The sequence below is a fragment of the Balaenoptera acutorostrata genome, chromosome 20 (assembly GCF_949987535.1).
Source record: "Balaenoptera acutorostrata chromosome 20, mBalAcu1.1, whole genome shotgun sequence".
Lineage (NCBI taxonomy): Eukaryota > Metazoa > Chordata > Mammalia > Artiodactyla > Balaenopteridae > Balaenoptera > Balaenoptera acutorostrata.
In genome coordinates, this window is record NC_080083.1 from 58,627,123 (window position 1) to 58,641,381 (window position 14,259).

General features: G+C 46.7%; 1 protein-coding gene across 7 annotated transcripts in view; it reads left to right on the top strand.

Annotated features, from left to right (window-relative positions):
• The window catches only part of SLC39A11 (solute carrier family 39 member 11), a 426,195-nt gene that overhangs the window by 117,736 nt on the left and 294,200 nt on the right, over window positions 1-14,259 (top strand). For all 7 annotated transcript variants that reach the window (XM_057535256.1, XM_057535258.1, XM_007185595.2 and 4 more), the window contains one exon: window positions 11,079-11,237. In XM_057535256.1, coding sequence (XP_057391239.1) covers window positions 11,079-11,237 — 159 coding nt within the window. The remainder of the gene's footprint in view (window positions 1-11,078; window positions 11,238-14,259) is intronic.

The window sequence follows — 14,259 nt, forward strand, 5'->3', positions numbered from 1 at the left end:
CACTGGGCTTAGGTGTCAGCCTTCTTGGGGGGGGGGTCAGTCAGTCATTACCTGCTCCCTCTTTTAGCTTCCAAAACCCCATGACTGCCGTCCCCTCTCGGTCCTTTTGTCTTTGTGGTTGAGCTCCTCCTCATCCCTTTACTTTCACCCTATTTGGGAGCGAGCGGCTTGTGTTCCATCAGCCATGTTTAACTAGAAGTTCTACAGCTTACGTTTTGTGACATTCAAAAATGCACTAGGATTGACCCATTAGCACAGCAAATACTGCTAGTTAAACATAGTCGACATTGAACATTATACTTAGAGGGGAATTACTCTCCGATTAGACGTACTGAGTAGGTGATATTCTGAGCATTATTGTTTTTATTTATTTATTTATTTTTCAGAGGAATGGACCATTTATTACTCTCAGCATAATCGGCAAATGAAGCAGTTCCCCCCAATTGCTAAAGTGCCATAGGATGAGAGTCAGTAGTTCACCTGTGCATGCAGGGGTTGCACTACAGGAGACGAAACACAAAACTGGCAGATCAGTTTTACATGGGACCTGCTACTACAGCTGCCTATCCCTTCCTCCACAGGGAGATCTTATTCATTAAGGAATTCTCTTCCAAGGGAGCGGGGAAGGAGTTTCTAGGTTATTATGCTGGAGTACAAGCAAATGTGTTAGGAGAGAAGAGAAGAGTTTTCATCTCCAAATCTTTCTAGGATATATTATCTCTAGCTCACAAAGCATGTTTGCTTATCAAACATGTTCTTAGCTCAGAAGGCCTGGTCTGCATGGCCATGGAGAAATCCCTGGAACATCATCTCCCAATACTACTATGATTTGGGGGTCATTTTGTCTAAATTTTTTTTTTTAACCTACTTAAAATCAAAATGCATACATTAATTCACACTTAAAATATTTTTTTTTCAAAAAAGCAAAACTCTATGATATGCCCTAAAGATATTTCTTTTTGTTGTTGTTGTTGGATATTGCTTTTATTTTTAATTTTTTTTTGAATTTTTATTTATTTTTTATAGAGCAGGTTCTTGTTAGTTATCTATTTTATACACATCAGTGTATACACGTCAATCCCAATCTCCCAATTCATCCCACCACCCCCCCACCCTGCCCCTTGGTGTCCATACGTTTGTTCTCTACATCTGTGTCTCTATTTCTGCCTTGCAAACCGGTTCATCTGTACCATTTTTCTAGGTTCCATATATATGTGTTAATATACGATGTTCGTTTTTCTCTTTCTGACTTTACTCTGTATGACAGTCTCTAGATCCATGCACGTCTCAACAAATGACTCAATTTCGTTCCTTTTTAAGGATGAGTAATATTCCATTGTATATATGTACCACATCTTCTTTAACCATTCGTCTGTCGATGGGCATTTAGGTTGCTTCCATGACCTGGCTATTGTAAATAGTGCTGCAGTGATCATTGGGGTGCATGTGTCTTTTTGAATTATGGTTTTCTCTGGGTATATGCCCAGTAGTGGGATTGCTGGGTCATATGGTAATTCTATTTTTAGTTTTTTAAGGAACCTCCATACTGTTCTCCATAGTGGCTCTATCCATTTACATTCCTACCAACAGTGCAAGAGGGTTCCCTTTTCTCCACACCCTCTCCAGCATTTGTTGTTTGTAGATTTTCTGATGATGGCCATTCTGACCAGTGTGAGGTGATACCTCATTGTAGTTTTGATTTGCATTTCTCTAATAATTAGTGATGTTGAGCAGCTTTTCATGTGCCTCTTGGCCATCTGTTTGTCTTCTTTGGAGAGATGTCTATTTAGGTCTTCCGCCTATTTTTGGATTGTGTTGTTTGTTTCTTTAATATTGAGCTGCATGAGCTGTTTATATATTTTGGAGATTAATCCTTTGTCCATTGATTCATTTGCAAATATTTTCTCCCATTCTGAGGGTTGCCTCTTCGTCTTGTTTATAGTTTCCTTTGCTATGCAAAAGCTTTGAAGTTTCATTAGATCCCATTTGTTTATTTTTGTTTTATTTCCATTACCCTAGGAGGTGGGTCAAAAAGTATCTTGCTGTGATGTTTTTAAAGAATTTGAAACATGTAAGCGACAGAACACAGCTTCAGGATTAAGGGCATGGCCTGGTTTTCAAATCCTAGCTCTGTCACTTCCAGCTGGGTGCCCTTGGGAGAGTGACTCACCTTCTCTAAACCACAGAGAGGAGGCTGTAGGTCTCAAGGAAGTGAAGCGTGTAAGGCACGCAGTCCCCTCTGACTACCAGGAATAGCGTGGCCCCAGGTCAAGCCCTTCGCTGACCCCAGAAAGCAAACTCTGGGCTCTCTTGTCTTCAAGTCTTTGCGTGCACGCTTCACACTTCTCAGCTGGAATGATTCCCCCTCAATCTTCTCTTAGGCCTCAGTAACTTTTTATTTTAATAAATTTATTTATTTATTTATTTCTGGCTGCGTTGGGTCTTCGTTGCTGTGCGCAGGCTTTCTCTAGTTGCGGCGAGCGGGGGCTACTCTTCCTTGTGGTGCGCGGACTTCTCATTGTGGTGGCTTCTCTTGTTGCAGAGCACGGGCTCTAGGTGCGTGGGCTTCAGTAGTTGTGGCACGTGGGCTCAGTAGTTGTGGCTCGCGGGCGCTAGAGCACAGGCTCAGTAGTTGTGGCGCACGGGCTTAGTTGCTCCGCGGCATGTGGGATCTTCCCGGACCAGGGCTCCAACCCGTGTCCCCTGCACTGGCAGGCGGATTCTTAACCACTGCACCACCAGGGAAGTCCCTCAGTAACTATTATTATTGATTTTTAATAAACTCTTTGATTTTTGCAAGTATTTTAGATTTTCAGAAAAGTTGCACAAATAGTATAGGGAGTTTTCATATACCTTTATCCAGTTTCCCCTAATGTGAACATTTTACAAGACTACAGTACATTTTGTCAAAGCTAAGAAATTAACATTGGTACATTACTATTACCTAATCCCAAGACTTTACGTGGAATTCACCAGTCGTCCCACTAATGCTCTTCTTCTATTCCCAGGATCCAATCCAGGTTACATGTTGTGTTAGAGTGTTCTTATTTTAAGGTGCTGTCTGCAAGAGGGGAAGGTTTGCCTTCAGTTCAGAGCCCTAGGCTCACATTATAATAAACCTTGGCTTTGTTTTGAAACCCCAGCTTTAGCTGAGCGGCTAGGAGGGAATCATAGTTTTAGCTACATAATTACTTGTTTCCCTACCCCTAAGGCAGTTACAGGCTATTAATGGGTTTAGGTTTGTAAGGTCTGATGTATCTCGCAGAGGACCATGTTTAACAACATCATTACCACTGTTTACTGGTCGCCAAATATTTCCTTAGTGCTGGGTTTTCTTGGACTAGCTTCTATCACAGTGGTGGAGAATGTCCATGGGATTGATGGCATTTGGTTATTGCTAAGGCTGATTCATCCCGGCCTGTGGTTCCGGGATGCTTTGCCTGATGATAAGGAAGACAGCAGCTTAAACCTTGTCTTTATTCTGCAGCTCTTAGGATTTCTTAGAAGACTCTGGGTCAGTGTAGGGCCGAAGGATGGCACTAAGTTGATCCGGGGTGGTGTAGTCAGCTTTGGATGTCATGAGCTTGCTTTGCGGCTCTGGGGAAGCCACTGAATCCCCTTGGGTCTCAGTTTTTCCATGTGTTAAATGAAGCCTTTGGTCTAGGTAGAGCCTCCTAAATCCCTTTCAACTCTGTAAGAGTGTGATTGTATCAGTAGACTATTCAGTGGAGTATCCATGAAGCTCTGGAAGTTCTGTCAACTTCTTTCCACACCCGAGAAAAAACTCCATTATTTTAAACAATCACTCATCCTGTGTTTGTCAAAGGAGTGAAGGCATTTGAGTATGAGCCTATACAGTACTTGATTTGGAAGGTGAAATCACTTTAAAACTTAGGTAATAGACTAAACAATGAGTGTTGAATCACTTCCTGATTACGCCTTCTTCCAATTTCTCCGTCCCCATTGCTCCCTTTCCTTAGCAAGGATAGCAGAGCACTCATCTGGGCCACAAGGAGTGAACAGCTGCTCCGTCCAGGACCACTCAGATGGGTGGCATCAGCATGCAGAGATGCTCGTAGCACAGCCCTGATCCTAGAAGAGGGGTCGAGGGTGAGGTGGGGAGGAGGGTGAGAGCCTGCTGAGTGAAGGCATGCTCGGGAGAGGGAATAGTCCAACACAGCACAGCTTCAACACGTACTTCCTGCCAGGAATTGGATTGGTGCGGTATACGCATTGCCCCATAGAATTCTTCAAACAACCTTGTTAAATAGTTGACTGCTCCCATGTTTAGTTTTCTCGAAACTGAATTGCAGAGAGCTTAGGTTATTTGTCTAGGGCTCCCCAACTAGTAAGTGGCAGAGCCAAGATCCAAACTCGGACCGGATTCTAAATCCTGCATGATATACGTGGACTCAGGCAAAGGGTGTAGGATACTTGGAAGAAAGGGCATGAGAGATGGGTCTTGATGTTTTGGCATTTTCACAGGTGGGAGTGCCTGGGCCAAGGCAGGGGGACTGGGAGGGTTCGGCGCACAGCCGGGGATGGGGCAGTGGTACAAGATAGGGTTCTAACGGGTGGGTAGGCCAAGCTCAACTTTGTAAAAATTAAGTTAAAATTCACATAGCATTAACCATTTTACAGTATGAGATTCAGCGGCAGTTAGTACATTCACAGTGTTGTGCGACCATCACTTCTACCCAGTTCCAAATATATATATATATCGGCTACACCGCGTGGCATGTGGGATCTTAGTTCCCCGACCAGGGATCAGACCCATGCCCGCTGCACAGGAAGCGTGGAGTTTAACCCACAGACCGCCAGGGAAGCCCCACTTGCAAATGTTTTCCTTCCCCCACAGGAGACCCCGTGTCCATTAGGAACTGCTCCCACCACCCCCTGTCAATCACGAATCTGTTTCCTGTCTATCACGAATCTGTTTCCTGTCTGTGGACATTCCATAGCAGTAGAATCCTATGTGACCTTTTGTGTCTGGCTTTCTCCACTTAGCACGTTTCCAAGGTTCATCCGTGTTGTAGCATGTCTCAGTCCTTCAGGTCTTCATGGCTGAAAAATATTCCATCCAATGGAATATTCTGTCTCTCCATTCATCTGTTGATGGACATCTGGGCTGTTTCCATCTTTTGGCAATTATGAACAGGTCCAAGATCAATTCTTTTAATTAACTCAAGCCGTTCATTCATTCGCTTGCCCATCTGTAGAGATGGACATTGAAGGCATGACAGTGGCTGAGATGCCAGGGGAAGCACATGAAAAAGAAGAGAGCCGAGGTGGGGTTCACCCTTGGGCCTGGGGAGAATCGAGGAGCACACACGGTTTCTCAAACACCAGCTGGCCTGAGACCCTCTCTGTCCACCCTTCAGATTTCTGAGCCCTGTGGTAGACCAACCAAAGCGGCCAGGGACCGAAGTTAGACATTCAGTCCGTGTTTTGTTTATTTCCTCCTTAGCTCTTTTTTTCAGGAGCTGTTGTTGTTATTGAAATGCTCACTCCCTTCAGCATCTTTGATTACTGAGCAAAAAATTGGGCTGCTTTGGTCTTAGCGACATTTAGCTGGAGGATGGGCTCCAACACAAGCTTTCCCGTGGCTCATTTGATTGATTGGGCGTTACATTTTCTTTTGGGGAATAAAGAAGCAGAAAGTACTTGGGGTACAGCGAGGCCCCTGTCACGTGTGCTGGAACCTGATTATGCATTCCTTTTATAGACAAAGGCAGGAAGGGGGAGGGACGACGGTCAGCTCCTCACGGTTACGTCTGATACCTTTAGGTCTGGAGCTGCTGATGCCGGGTCCAAGCTCGTACTGCTCAGGGCACGACAGGCCAGTACATCGAGAGACGAGGTGCTGGGGCAAGGAATAGCGTCTTTATTCCGAAAGCCGTCAGACCGAGAAAATGGTGGACTAATGTCCCAAAGAACCATCTTACCCTAGTTAGAATTGAGGCTTCTTTTATACTAAAAGGGGAGGGGCTGTGGTTGGTTGTGGCCAACTTCTTGGTGTCAGAATCCTTTGTTCTTGCAGCTGCCCGCAGTAGGTCAGGTCATGATATTCCTACAAGCCTCCCGTAAGACAGATGTTATTCTCTGTTCTGCAACTTTTTATCTCTATATGAACGGAAAAGGGTTAGTCAGGGTCCTGAGAATGGACTATCCTGTATATTTCAAGCTATGGGCAACATTCTTAACCTGTAGCAAATGCAATAGAATACATTTTTTGTTTTCTTTTTTTTAGATCCCATATATATGTGTTAGCATACGGTATTTGTTTTTCTCTTCCTGACTTACTTCACTCCGTATGACAAGACTCTAGGTCCATCCACCTCACTACGAATAACTCAATTTCATTTCCTTTTATGGCTGAGTAATATTCCATTGTGTATATGTGCCACATCTTTATCCATTCAGCAGGAATAAAGCGATAGACATAGAAAGTGGACTTGATGACATGGGGTGGGAGGGCGAAGCTTGGGCAAAGTGAGAGTAGCAGCGACATACATACACTTCCAAATGTAAAACAGTTGGCTGGTGGGACGCAGCAGCATAGCACAGGGAGATTGGCTGGGTGCTTTGCGATGACCTAGAGGGGTGGGATAGGGAGGATGGGAGGGAGGCTCAAGAGGGAGGGGATATGGGGACATGGGTATGCATATGGCTGATTCGCTTTGTTGTGCAGCAGAAACTAACACAGCATTGTGAAGTAATTATACTCCAATGAAGATCTATTAAAAAAAAAACGCAATAGAATACAAAGGTTAAAGTAAAGGAAACAGATCCAATATAGAGTCAGATTTGTTCTCCCCTATCACGCTGTGGCCCAGTTTGCCTTTATAAGCAGGGCTTTAGCTGCAGGAGGGCTTTTGGTATCTACCATCTGCAGTCATAAAGGGGCTGGTTGGCAATGACGTGTTTTTTGAGTTCATTCCGTGAAGTCTTGGGCCCAGTGATTACCACCTCCTCTTTGCTAGACTATCCCCTCCAGGCCCTGCTTCTTAGGGGTAATTGAAGGTTAATCAGATATACTACTTCCTGCTTCTGTATCAGCTAGTTAATATGTCACTACATCCAGATTTTTAAAAATGCCTAACATTTAAAGGAGCTTTGTTAGTGTTGACAGTTTCAGGGAAGTCACCTATGTTGGGGGATTATTAAAAAAAAAAAAAAGGTTTATCATACAATCCAGCAATCACACTCCTTGGTATTTACCCAGATGAACTGAAGAGTTATGTTCACACAAAAACCTGCACACAATATTTGTAGCAGTTTTATTCATAACTGCCAAAACTTGGAGGCAACCAAGATGTCCTATAGTAAACCGTGGTCCATCCAGACTATTATTCAGCCCTAAAAAGAACTATAAAGCCATGAAAAGACTTGGAAGAATCTTAAATGTATATGACTAAGTGGAAGAAGCCAGTCTGAAAAGGCTGCAATACTGTACAATTTCAACTATAAGGCATTTTGGAAAAGGCAAAACTATGGAGACAGTAAAAAGATTAGTGGTTGCCAGTGGTTGCAGGGGAGCAGAAAGAGATGAAAAGGTGGAACACAGAGGATTTTTAGGGCAGTGAAACTACTAGCTGTGATACCAGAATAGTAGATACATGTCATTATGTATCTGTACAAACTCATAGAATGTACAACACTGAGAGTGATCTCTAATGTAAACTATGGGCTTTGGATGATAATGAGGTGTCAGTGTAAGTTCATTGATTGTAACAAATGTACCACTGGAGTAGGATGTCAGTAGTGGGGAGGTTGTGCATATGTGGTACAGGGAGCATATGGGTATTCTGTGTATTTTCTGCTCAATTTTGCTGTGAACCTAAAACTGCTCTAAAAAAAAAAAAAAAAGTAACGTATGCCTTTATATGCTGTGTTAGTTTTCTCTTGCTGCTGTAACAAAGTACCACAAGTGTAGTGGCTTAAAACGACTCAAATGTATCATCTGACAGTACTGGAGGTTAGAAGTCCAAAATGGTTTTAACTGGGATAAAGTCAAGCTGGCAACAGGGCTGTGTCCCTGCTGGAGGCTCTTGGGAAGACTCTGTTTCTTTGCCTTCTCCGGCCTCTAGAGCTCACCACCGTTCCTTGGTTCATAACCTTTCCTCCATCTTCAAGCCAGCGGCAAAGCATCTTCTAGCTTCTCCTTTCTGACTACGACCTCTGCTTTTATCATCACATCTTCTCTCTGATGCTGACCCATCTCCCTTTCTCATAAGATTCCTTGTGATGACACTGGCCCCGCCCAGATCCAGGATCATCTCATCTCAAAATCCTTAGCCACGGCTGCAGAGTCCCTCTTGCCATGTAAGGTGACATATCCACAGGTTTTAGAGATTACGATGTGGTCCTCTTTGGGGAAAAAGTCATTATTTTGTCTGCCACATATGCCCTTTATTTAATTAATTAATTTATTTTAATAAATTGATTTTATTTATTTATTTTTGGCTGTGTTGGGTCTTCGTTGTGGTGTGCGGGCTTCTCATTGCGGTGGCTTCTCTTGTTGCAGAGCACGGGCTCTAGGCGCGTGGGCTCCAGTAGTTGTGGCACACGGGCTCAGTAGTTGTGGCTCGCGGGCTCTAGGGCACAGGCTCAGTAGTTGAGGCGCACGGGCTTAGTTGCTGTGCGGCATGTGGGATCTTCCTGGACCAGGGCTCGAACCCATGTCCCCTGCATTGGCAGGCGGATTCTCAACCACTGCGCCACCAGGGAAGTCCCCACATATGCCCTTTAAATAAACTTTTTTCGGGGCCCTATCGTCATTTCAGACAGGCGACCCAGTCTCTTTTCTCTCTCTCTCTCTTTTTCTTTTTCGGCCGTGCCATGCGGCTTGCGGGATCTTAGTTCCGTGACCAGGGATCGAACCTGCGCCCTCGGCAGTGAAAGCGCGGAGTCGTAACCGCTGGACTGCCAGGGAAGTGCCCAGGCAGCCCAATCTCATTTCAAGATTGATCCTTGGTCATGTTCCAGTTTATGTGGGAGACAGGGAGGCTGGCGAGGAAAAGAAATGAAGGAAATCCATTTGGGTTCTGGATTTGACTGGAAGGATAAAGGATCATTGATTCTCAAGGAGAGGACCCACCTGAATCGTCTGGGGTGCCTTTCCATTTCAAGCATCCCAGATTCCGGCAAACCCTCCCTTGAGAGACACATCCCTTCTGCCTCACCTTGCATCACTTGTCCATGAGAATACTGTATATTGCTCACGTGCAGGGGACAGAGAAAAGATTGGTACCCAGTGATGCATAGGGATGGAAAGGAGCTTTGACAGAAGAGGTTGGACTTGGTGTTGAGAAGGCGATGGGGATCCGAGGCTGGGGAAGTACCCCAAGTGACATTGACAAGGATGGGATGTGGGGAGGGACTGGAAGATGAGGTGAGTGGCCTTACTGGTGATAATGGTCTAAATGGGAGGCCCTGCAACATGCAGGGATAGAGGTTGCTGGACATGCCTGTGCCTCTGTGCTGGTCATCCTTGGTGGGAGCTTACCGTGAATGGCCGTTACAGAGGGTTGTTGAATTCTAAAGCAAGTGAGACAAAGTCCAGTAAAGGGATGGATTAGCCCCTGGCATAGAGAAGGCTCCCATAAGCTTCCTTTGGTGGTCCCATGGAACTGAACTGATGAACCATTTTCATTGTTTCTGGGAGTCTCTGAGGCAGGTGCGCTAAGACTTTTGCTGGGAGAGTCCAGTGCCAAACCGGTGACTGTGTGTAGATGATGCATCAAAGAAGAGAAATCATTTTCTTTTTGCACGGATTTGTTCTTTATTGTTGCATTCGCAATACCTGGTTCCGTCACTCTGAATGTTATTTTGGAGACAGATGATGCATATTTTTTTTAAAGGCAAGGCATAATTAATTTTAGAAACCCATTCAGCATTTTACATGTTAGTGCTGACTGTCATATGGTTACAATGGGTAGTGGGTGTGCTCTAGCCAAGATGTCATGGTGTCTGTAAGAGTAAACAACTGTGGATGAGTGTTAAATTCACTAAATGCTGGACAACCTTTGATCAAATTGACCTCCCCGAGATTTGAGTCCAGCTTCAATTCTCCCTTTTCCCTTTTGTTTTTCCCCCTCACTGAGGTGATGATGGTCCCACTTTACTCAGTTCCCTGGATCTGCCACTTCCTGGCTCTGTGACCTTGAGCAAATGATCTTATTACTTTGAGATTCAATTTCTTTATCTACAAATAGCAATAGAAAACAACATCTTCCTCCCAAAGCTGTTGGAATGGATAAAATAAGATATCAGATGTGAAGCTTTGGTCCCTGGAAATAGTAGGTGATCCGTAAATATAAGTTCCCTCCTTCCTTTTTAGAGATGAGAAAATTGATGAGACCGAGTTGACATGATCTCACTGGTTGTCTTCAAATATTTCAAGGGCTGTCACACATCACAGGGGAAAGACTCCTTCCTTTAGTGCTCTGGAGAGCAGACGTGGTGCGAATAGGTAAAAACCGAAGGGAGACAGATTTCAGCTCTACTTAAGGAAGAACTCTGTAGTAATTAGAGCTGTCTCATGTCCAAGGCAGTGGAGCTCATGAAGTAGTGAGCAGTCTGGCCCTGGTAGTGTTCAATTAGCACAGAATTTCTCAGCAGTGCTGCTCACCTCTGGGACCAGATAATTCTTTGCTGTCAGGGGCTGTGATGTGCGTTGTGAGACATTTACCAGCTTCTCTGGCCTCTGCTCACTAGATGCTACTAGTAACCTCCCCCTCACCTCCAGCCCTACTTGTGACCACCAAAAATGTCTCCAGACATTGCCAGATGTCTCCGGCAATGGTTGAGAACCACTGAATTAGAGGCTAGATGACAGCAGACTAGACTCCCTCTTCCCAAGGTCAACTCCGTCCTACCCCACATTGAGTTCTTAACAACACTAGAATTCTCATGGTGGCTTTGTGCTTTGGGATGGTACCTACCACCAAGGATTAAAGGCCTAACCCAGGTGACACTGTGGGGTTCAGTTTGGGCCATAGAGAGCGAGGGCAGTCCCCACTTGGAAGGCCTTCAGGGGATGGTTTAACGGTTTGCTGCTTATCGTGGTTTTGCAGGTCATGCTGGCCGCTTCCTATTGGTCGCTCCTGGCCCCGGCGGTGGAGATGGCTACGTCCTCTGGTGGCTTTGGTGCCTTGGCCTTTTTCCCTGTGGCTGTCGGCTTCACCCTCGGAGCTGCGTTTGTCTACCTGGCTGACCTCCTCATGCCTCACCAGGTGAGTACCACTCTGCTTTGGGCTCTTGTGTCAGGATGTGTCCAGCTCTGTGCCGTAGATTTACTTCTGTTCAAACTTGACATGCCAACTCGTGTCTGTGTTAAGTAGCCAGTGATATCGAAATAGATATTTCAAGCCATGTAGGGCTTTTACCTGGAGGAACGGAATTGTGACTTAATGCCTAAAAGAAAATAAGCACTTGGTAGTCTGACTCATCATCTCCTTAGTTACATTTTGATACGTTCAGATTGTAAATGTCAGATCTCATTATAAATATAGAGTACAGCTGACGTCGTGTGGTGCAACACTGTCTATATGAGTGGACCTAGACACTGGGGGAAGGGAGTGCCCATGACGGTGGTCCTGACCCTTAGAGAGCTTATGACGTCACCAGGGAGATGACAACACACCCATCTACAGCCTAAGACCGTCGACAAAGCATCCCATCCACAAGGGCTTATTCATAGGAGGGTGAGGTGGGGAGACCGGGCAGTAGGGCCTTGGGCTGCGCTCACTTCTGCCGTGAACCGGTTATGTGTCCCTTCTCCCCACTTTTCCTTCTTACGACTTGAGAATAACTCCCTTTAGGGGCTGCCAAGTGAAGACTAAAAAAATCGAAAAAGGCGCCAGAATTGGGGTGTGCCAGCGATTTAGCTTTTTTATTTTTTTTGCCTAAATAGTGCTGGTGGGTTGGGTTTGGGGAATGAGCGTGTACTTGCTTACAGAGAAGCACAGAATGAACCCCAGCCTGAAGTCTGGCTCTGGTCACTGAGCAGAGAGAGCCAAGGCCAGGCCACGAGACTCTGACCCAGCACCATCGGCTAAAACCGGCTCGGCTGAAGGGTGGGCGTCAACACGGACCCAGTGCAGGCACAAGTCACCTTACCAGATGCGGTGTCCCAGCAGGTCCCCGAGGTGGGCAGAAACCCCCTGAGAGACCTGAGCTGGTGCTTGAATTCCCTGTTCACCCAGGTGGGGAGGAGGCACAGGGAGGACCATGTTGAGGAGCTGAGCTTCTCTGCTGGGGCCGCTGTGGGCAGGAGCTGGTCGGGCTCACTGGAGCCGTCTGGGCATGTACCCCAGGAGGTAGGCTCACATCCTTTCCCCGGCCCACCTGCCTTCTTCTCCGTTGGAACGTGGCCTAGACACTCGTGAGAAACTGATTACTCATGTCCCAGAGCGGCCGGCCTCTGGCCCAAACAGCTGGATGTGATGGTTGGCTGGACAGCTGTGATGTCTCGGAGGTGTGTCATTCTTGTTCATCGAGAGCGTGAACGGCCGTGTCAGTTTCCGCCCCCTGGGCCCTTTGCTTCCTTGTTGTCAAGGAACATCTGCTTGGTAATAGCTTTGAGAGGTCCCCAGTATGGATTGCCCTATTCTGCTCTCAAGTCCACCCTGGTTATGTGTAAACTTGCTGCTGGAGTGTATTCTACTTGTCCTGGCAGGAAAATCTGGCGGCCAGGGGCCTTAACTCCTGAGCAGCAGACAGGGGGCTGGCTCAGCTGCTGTGCACAGCCCCTGCTGGTTTCATTCCGCCCTTGCCACCCGGGCCCACCTGGGCTTCTAAGGCAGTATCTTGCAGAGGGCTGTTTGCAATCACGAAGGGTCACCCTTCCCTGATACCGGGGCCAGGGAGTGGGGGCCAGGTGTGTTTGACCAGCTGCCTGAATGTAGCAGCTTTCTCTGGGCAGTGTAAACAGTCATTTGGCCAATTTGTTCTGTGCAGCAGTTCTTTTTTTTTTTTAACCTTTTGCTTGCTGTTTCTTCTACTATATGCTTTGAATATAGACAAGATCCCAGGGGGAAGTCTTGGATAGATTACACAGAAAATTAGGCCTGGCTGGGGAGTGGTGGGTGAAGTTAATGGGTTTTGACCTTGAGTCGGTGTGGGTTGACTGAGCAGCCAAGGGGAATACAGTCCTCTGTCGGGGAGAAAGCCGGGGCTAGAATTTGGTTGCAGAATGCTTGCTGCGCTTGGAGTTTAGGAACCAGGAGTTCTGTGGGTCAGTTCAGACTGAGATCTTTTCAGTTTCCTGTTCATGCCACCTTATGACAGAGCCCCACCGCTCAGCACGTGGCCCAGGAAGAGGATGAAGTCGTGAGAGCAAAAGGCTTTGTCTGCACTGGTGATGGAGGGGCTCATCCTGCAGAACAGGCCCCAGGGGAAAGGGGGACCTGCCTGCAGAAAACCCCCTGGCCCCCTTCCTGTCCTCTGGGAGGACCGTGCGTGGAGTCTGACGGGCTGAGAGGAAGTGAGTCAGTCTCTGCCTTATTTTACCTGCAGAAGTGAGCCAGTGCAGGAGTCCACTCAGCACAGACGTGTGGTTTGAGGGATTCTTTTATTTATTTATTTATCTAAAATTTATTTATTTATTTGTTTATTTATTTATTCATTTTTGACTGCCTTGGGTCTTCGTTGCTGCCTGTCGATTTTCTCTAGTTGTGGCGAGCGGAGGCTACTCTTCGTTGCGGTGCGGGGGCTTCTCATCGCGGTGGCTTCTCTTGTTGCGGAGCACGGGCTCTAGGTGCGCGGGCTTCAGTAGCTGTGGCACATGGGCCCAGTAGTCGTGGCTTGCGGGCTCTAGAGCACAGGCTCAGTAGCTGTGGCGCACGGGCCTAGTTGCTCCGCGGCATGTGGGATCTTCCCGGCCCAGGGCTTGAACCCGTGTCCCCTGCATTGGCAGGCGGATTCTTAACCACTGCGCCACCAGGGAAGCCCCTGGTTTGAGGATTCTGACATTGACTCGTGACCGTCCAAGCACAGGTGCCACCACCTGCCCACGTTGGAGATGTCCACCCCGGTTATACTTACACGTTCAGGGTGGCAGGACTCTGGGTGGGTGGGAAGGAAATGGTTAACAAGCGACCCTGTTCTCCAGCTGCATCTCCGTTCGTTCGTTCAGCCTTTCAGGTGTGTCTGTGCCCCTTTTGGAGCGGGAGCACCGTATCGCTCATGAAAAGGGTTTTACTCACAACAGCCTGTCAGGCTGAACCCACGGTAGCTGTGTTAACTTCGGATGCA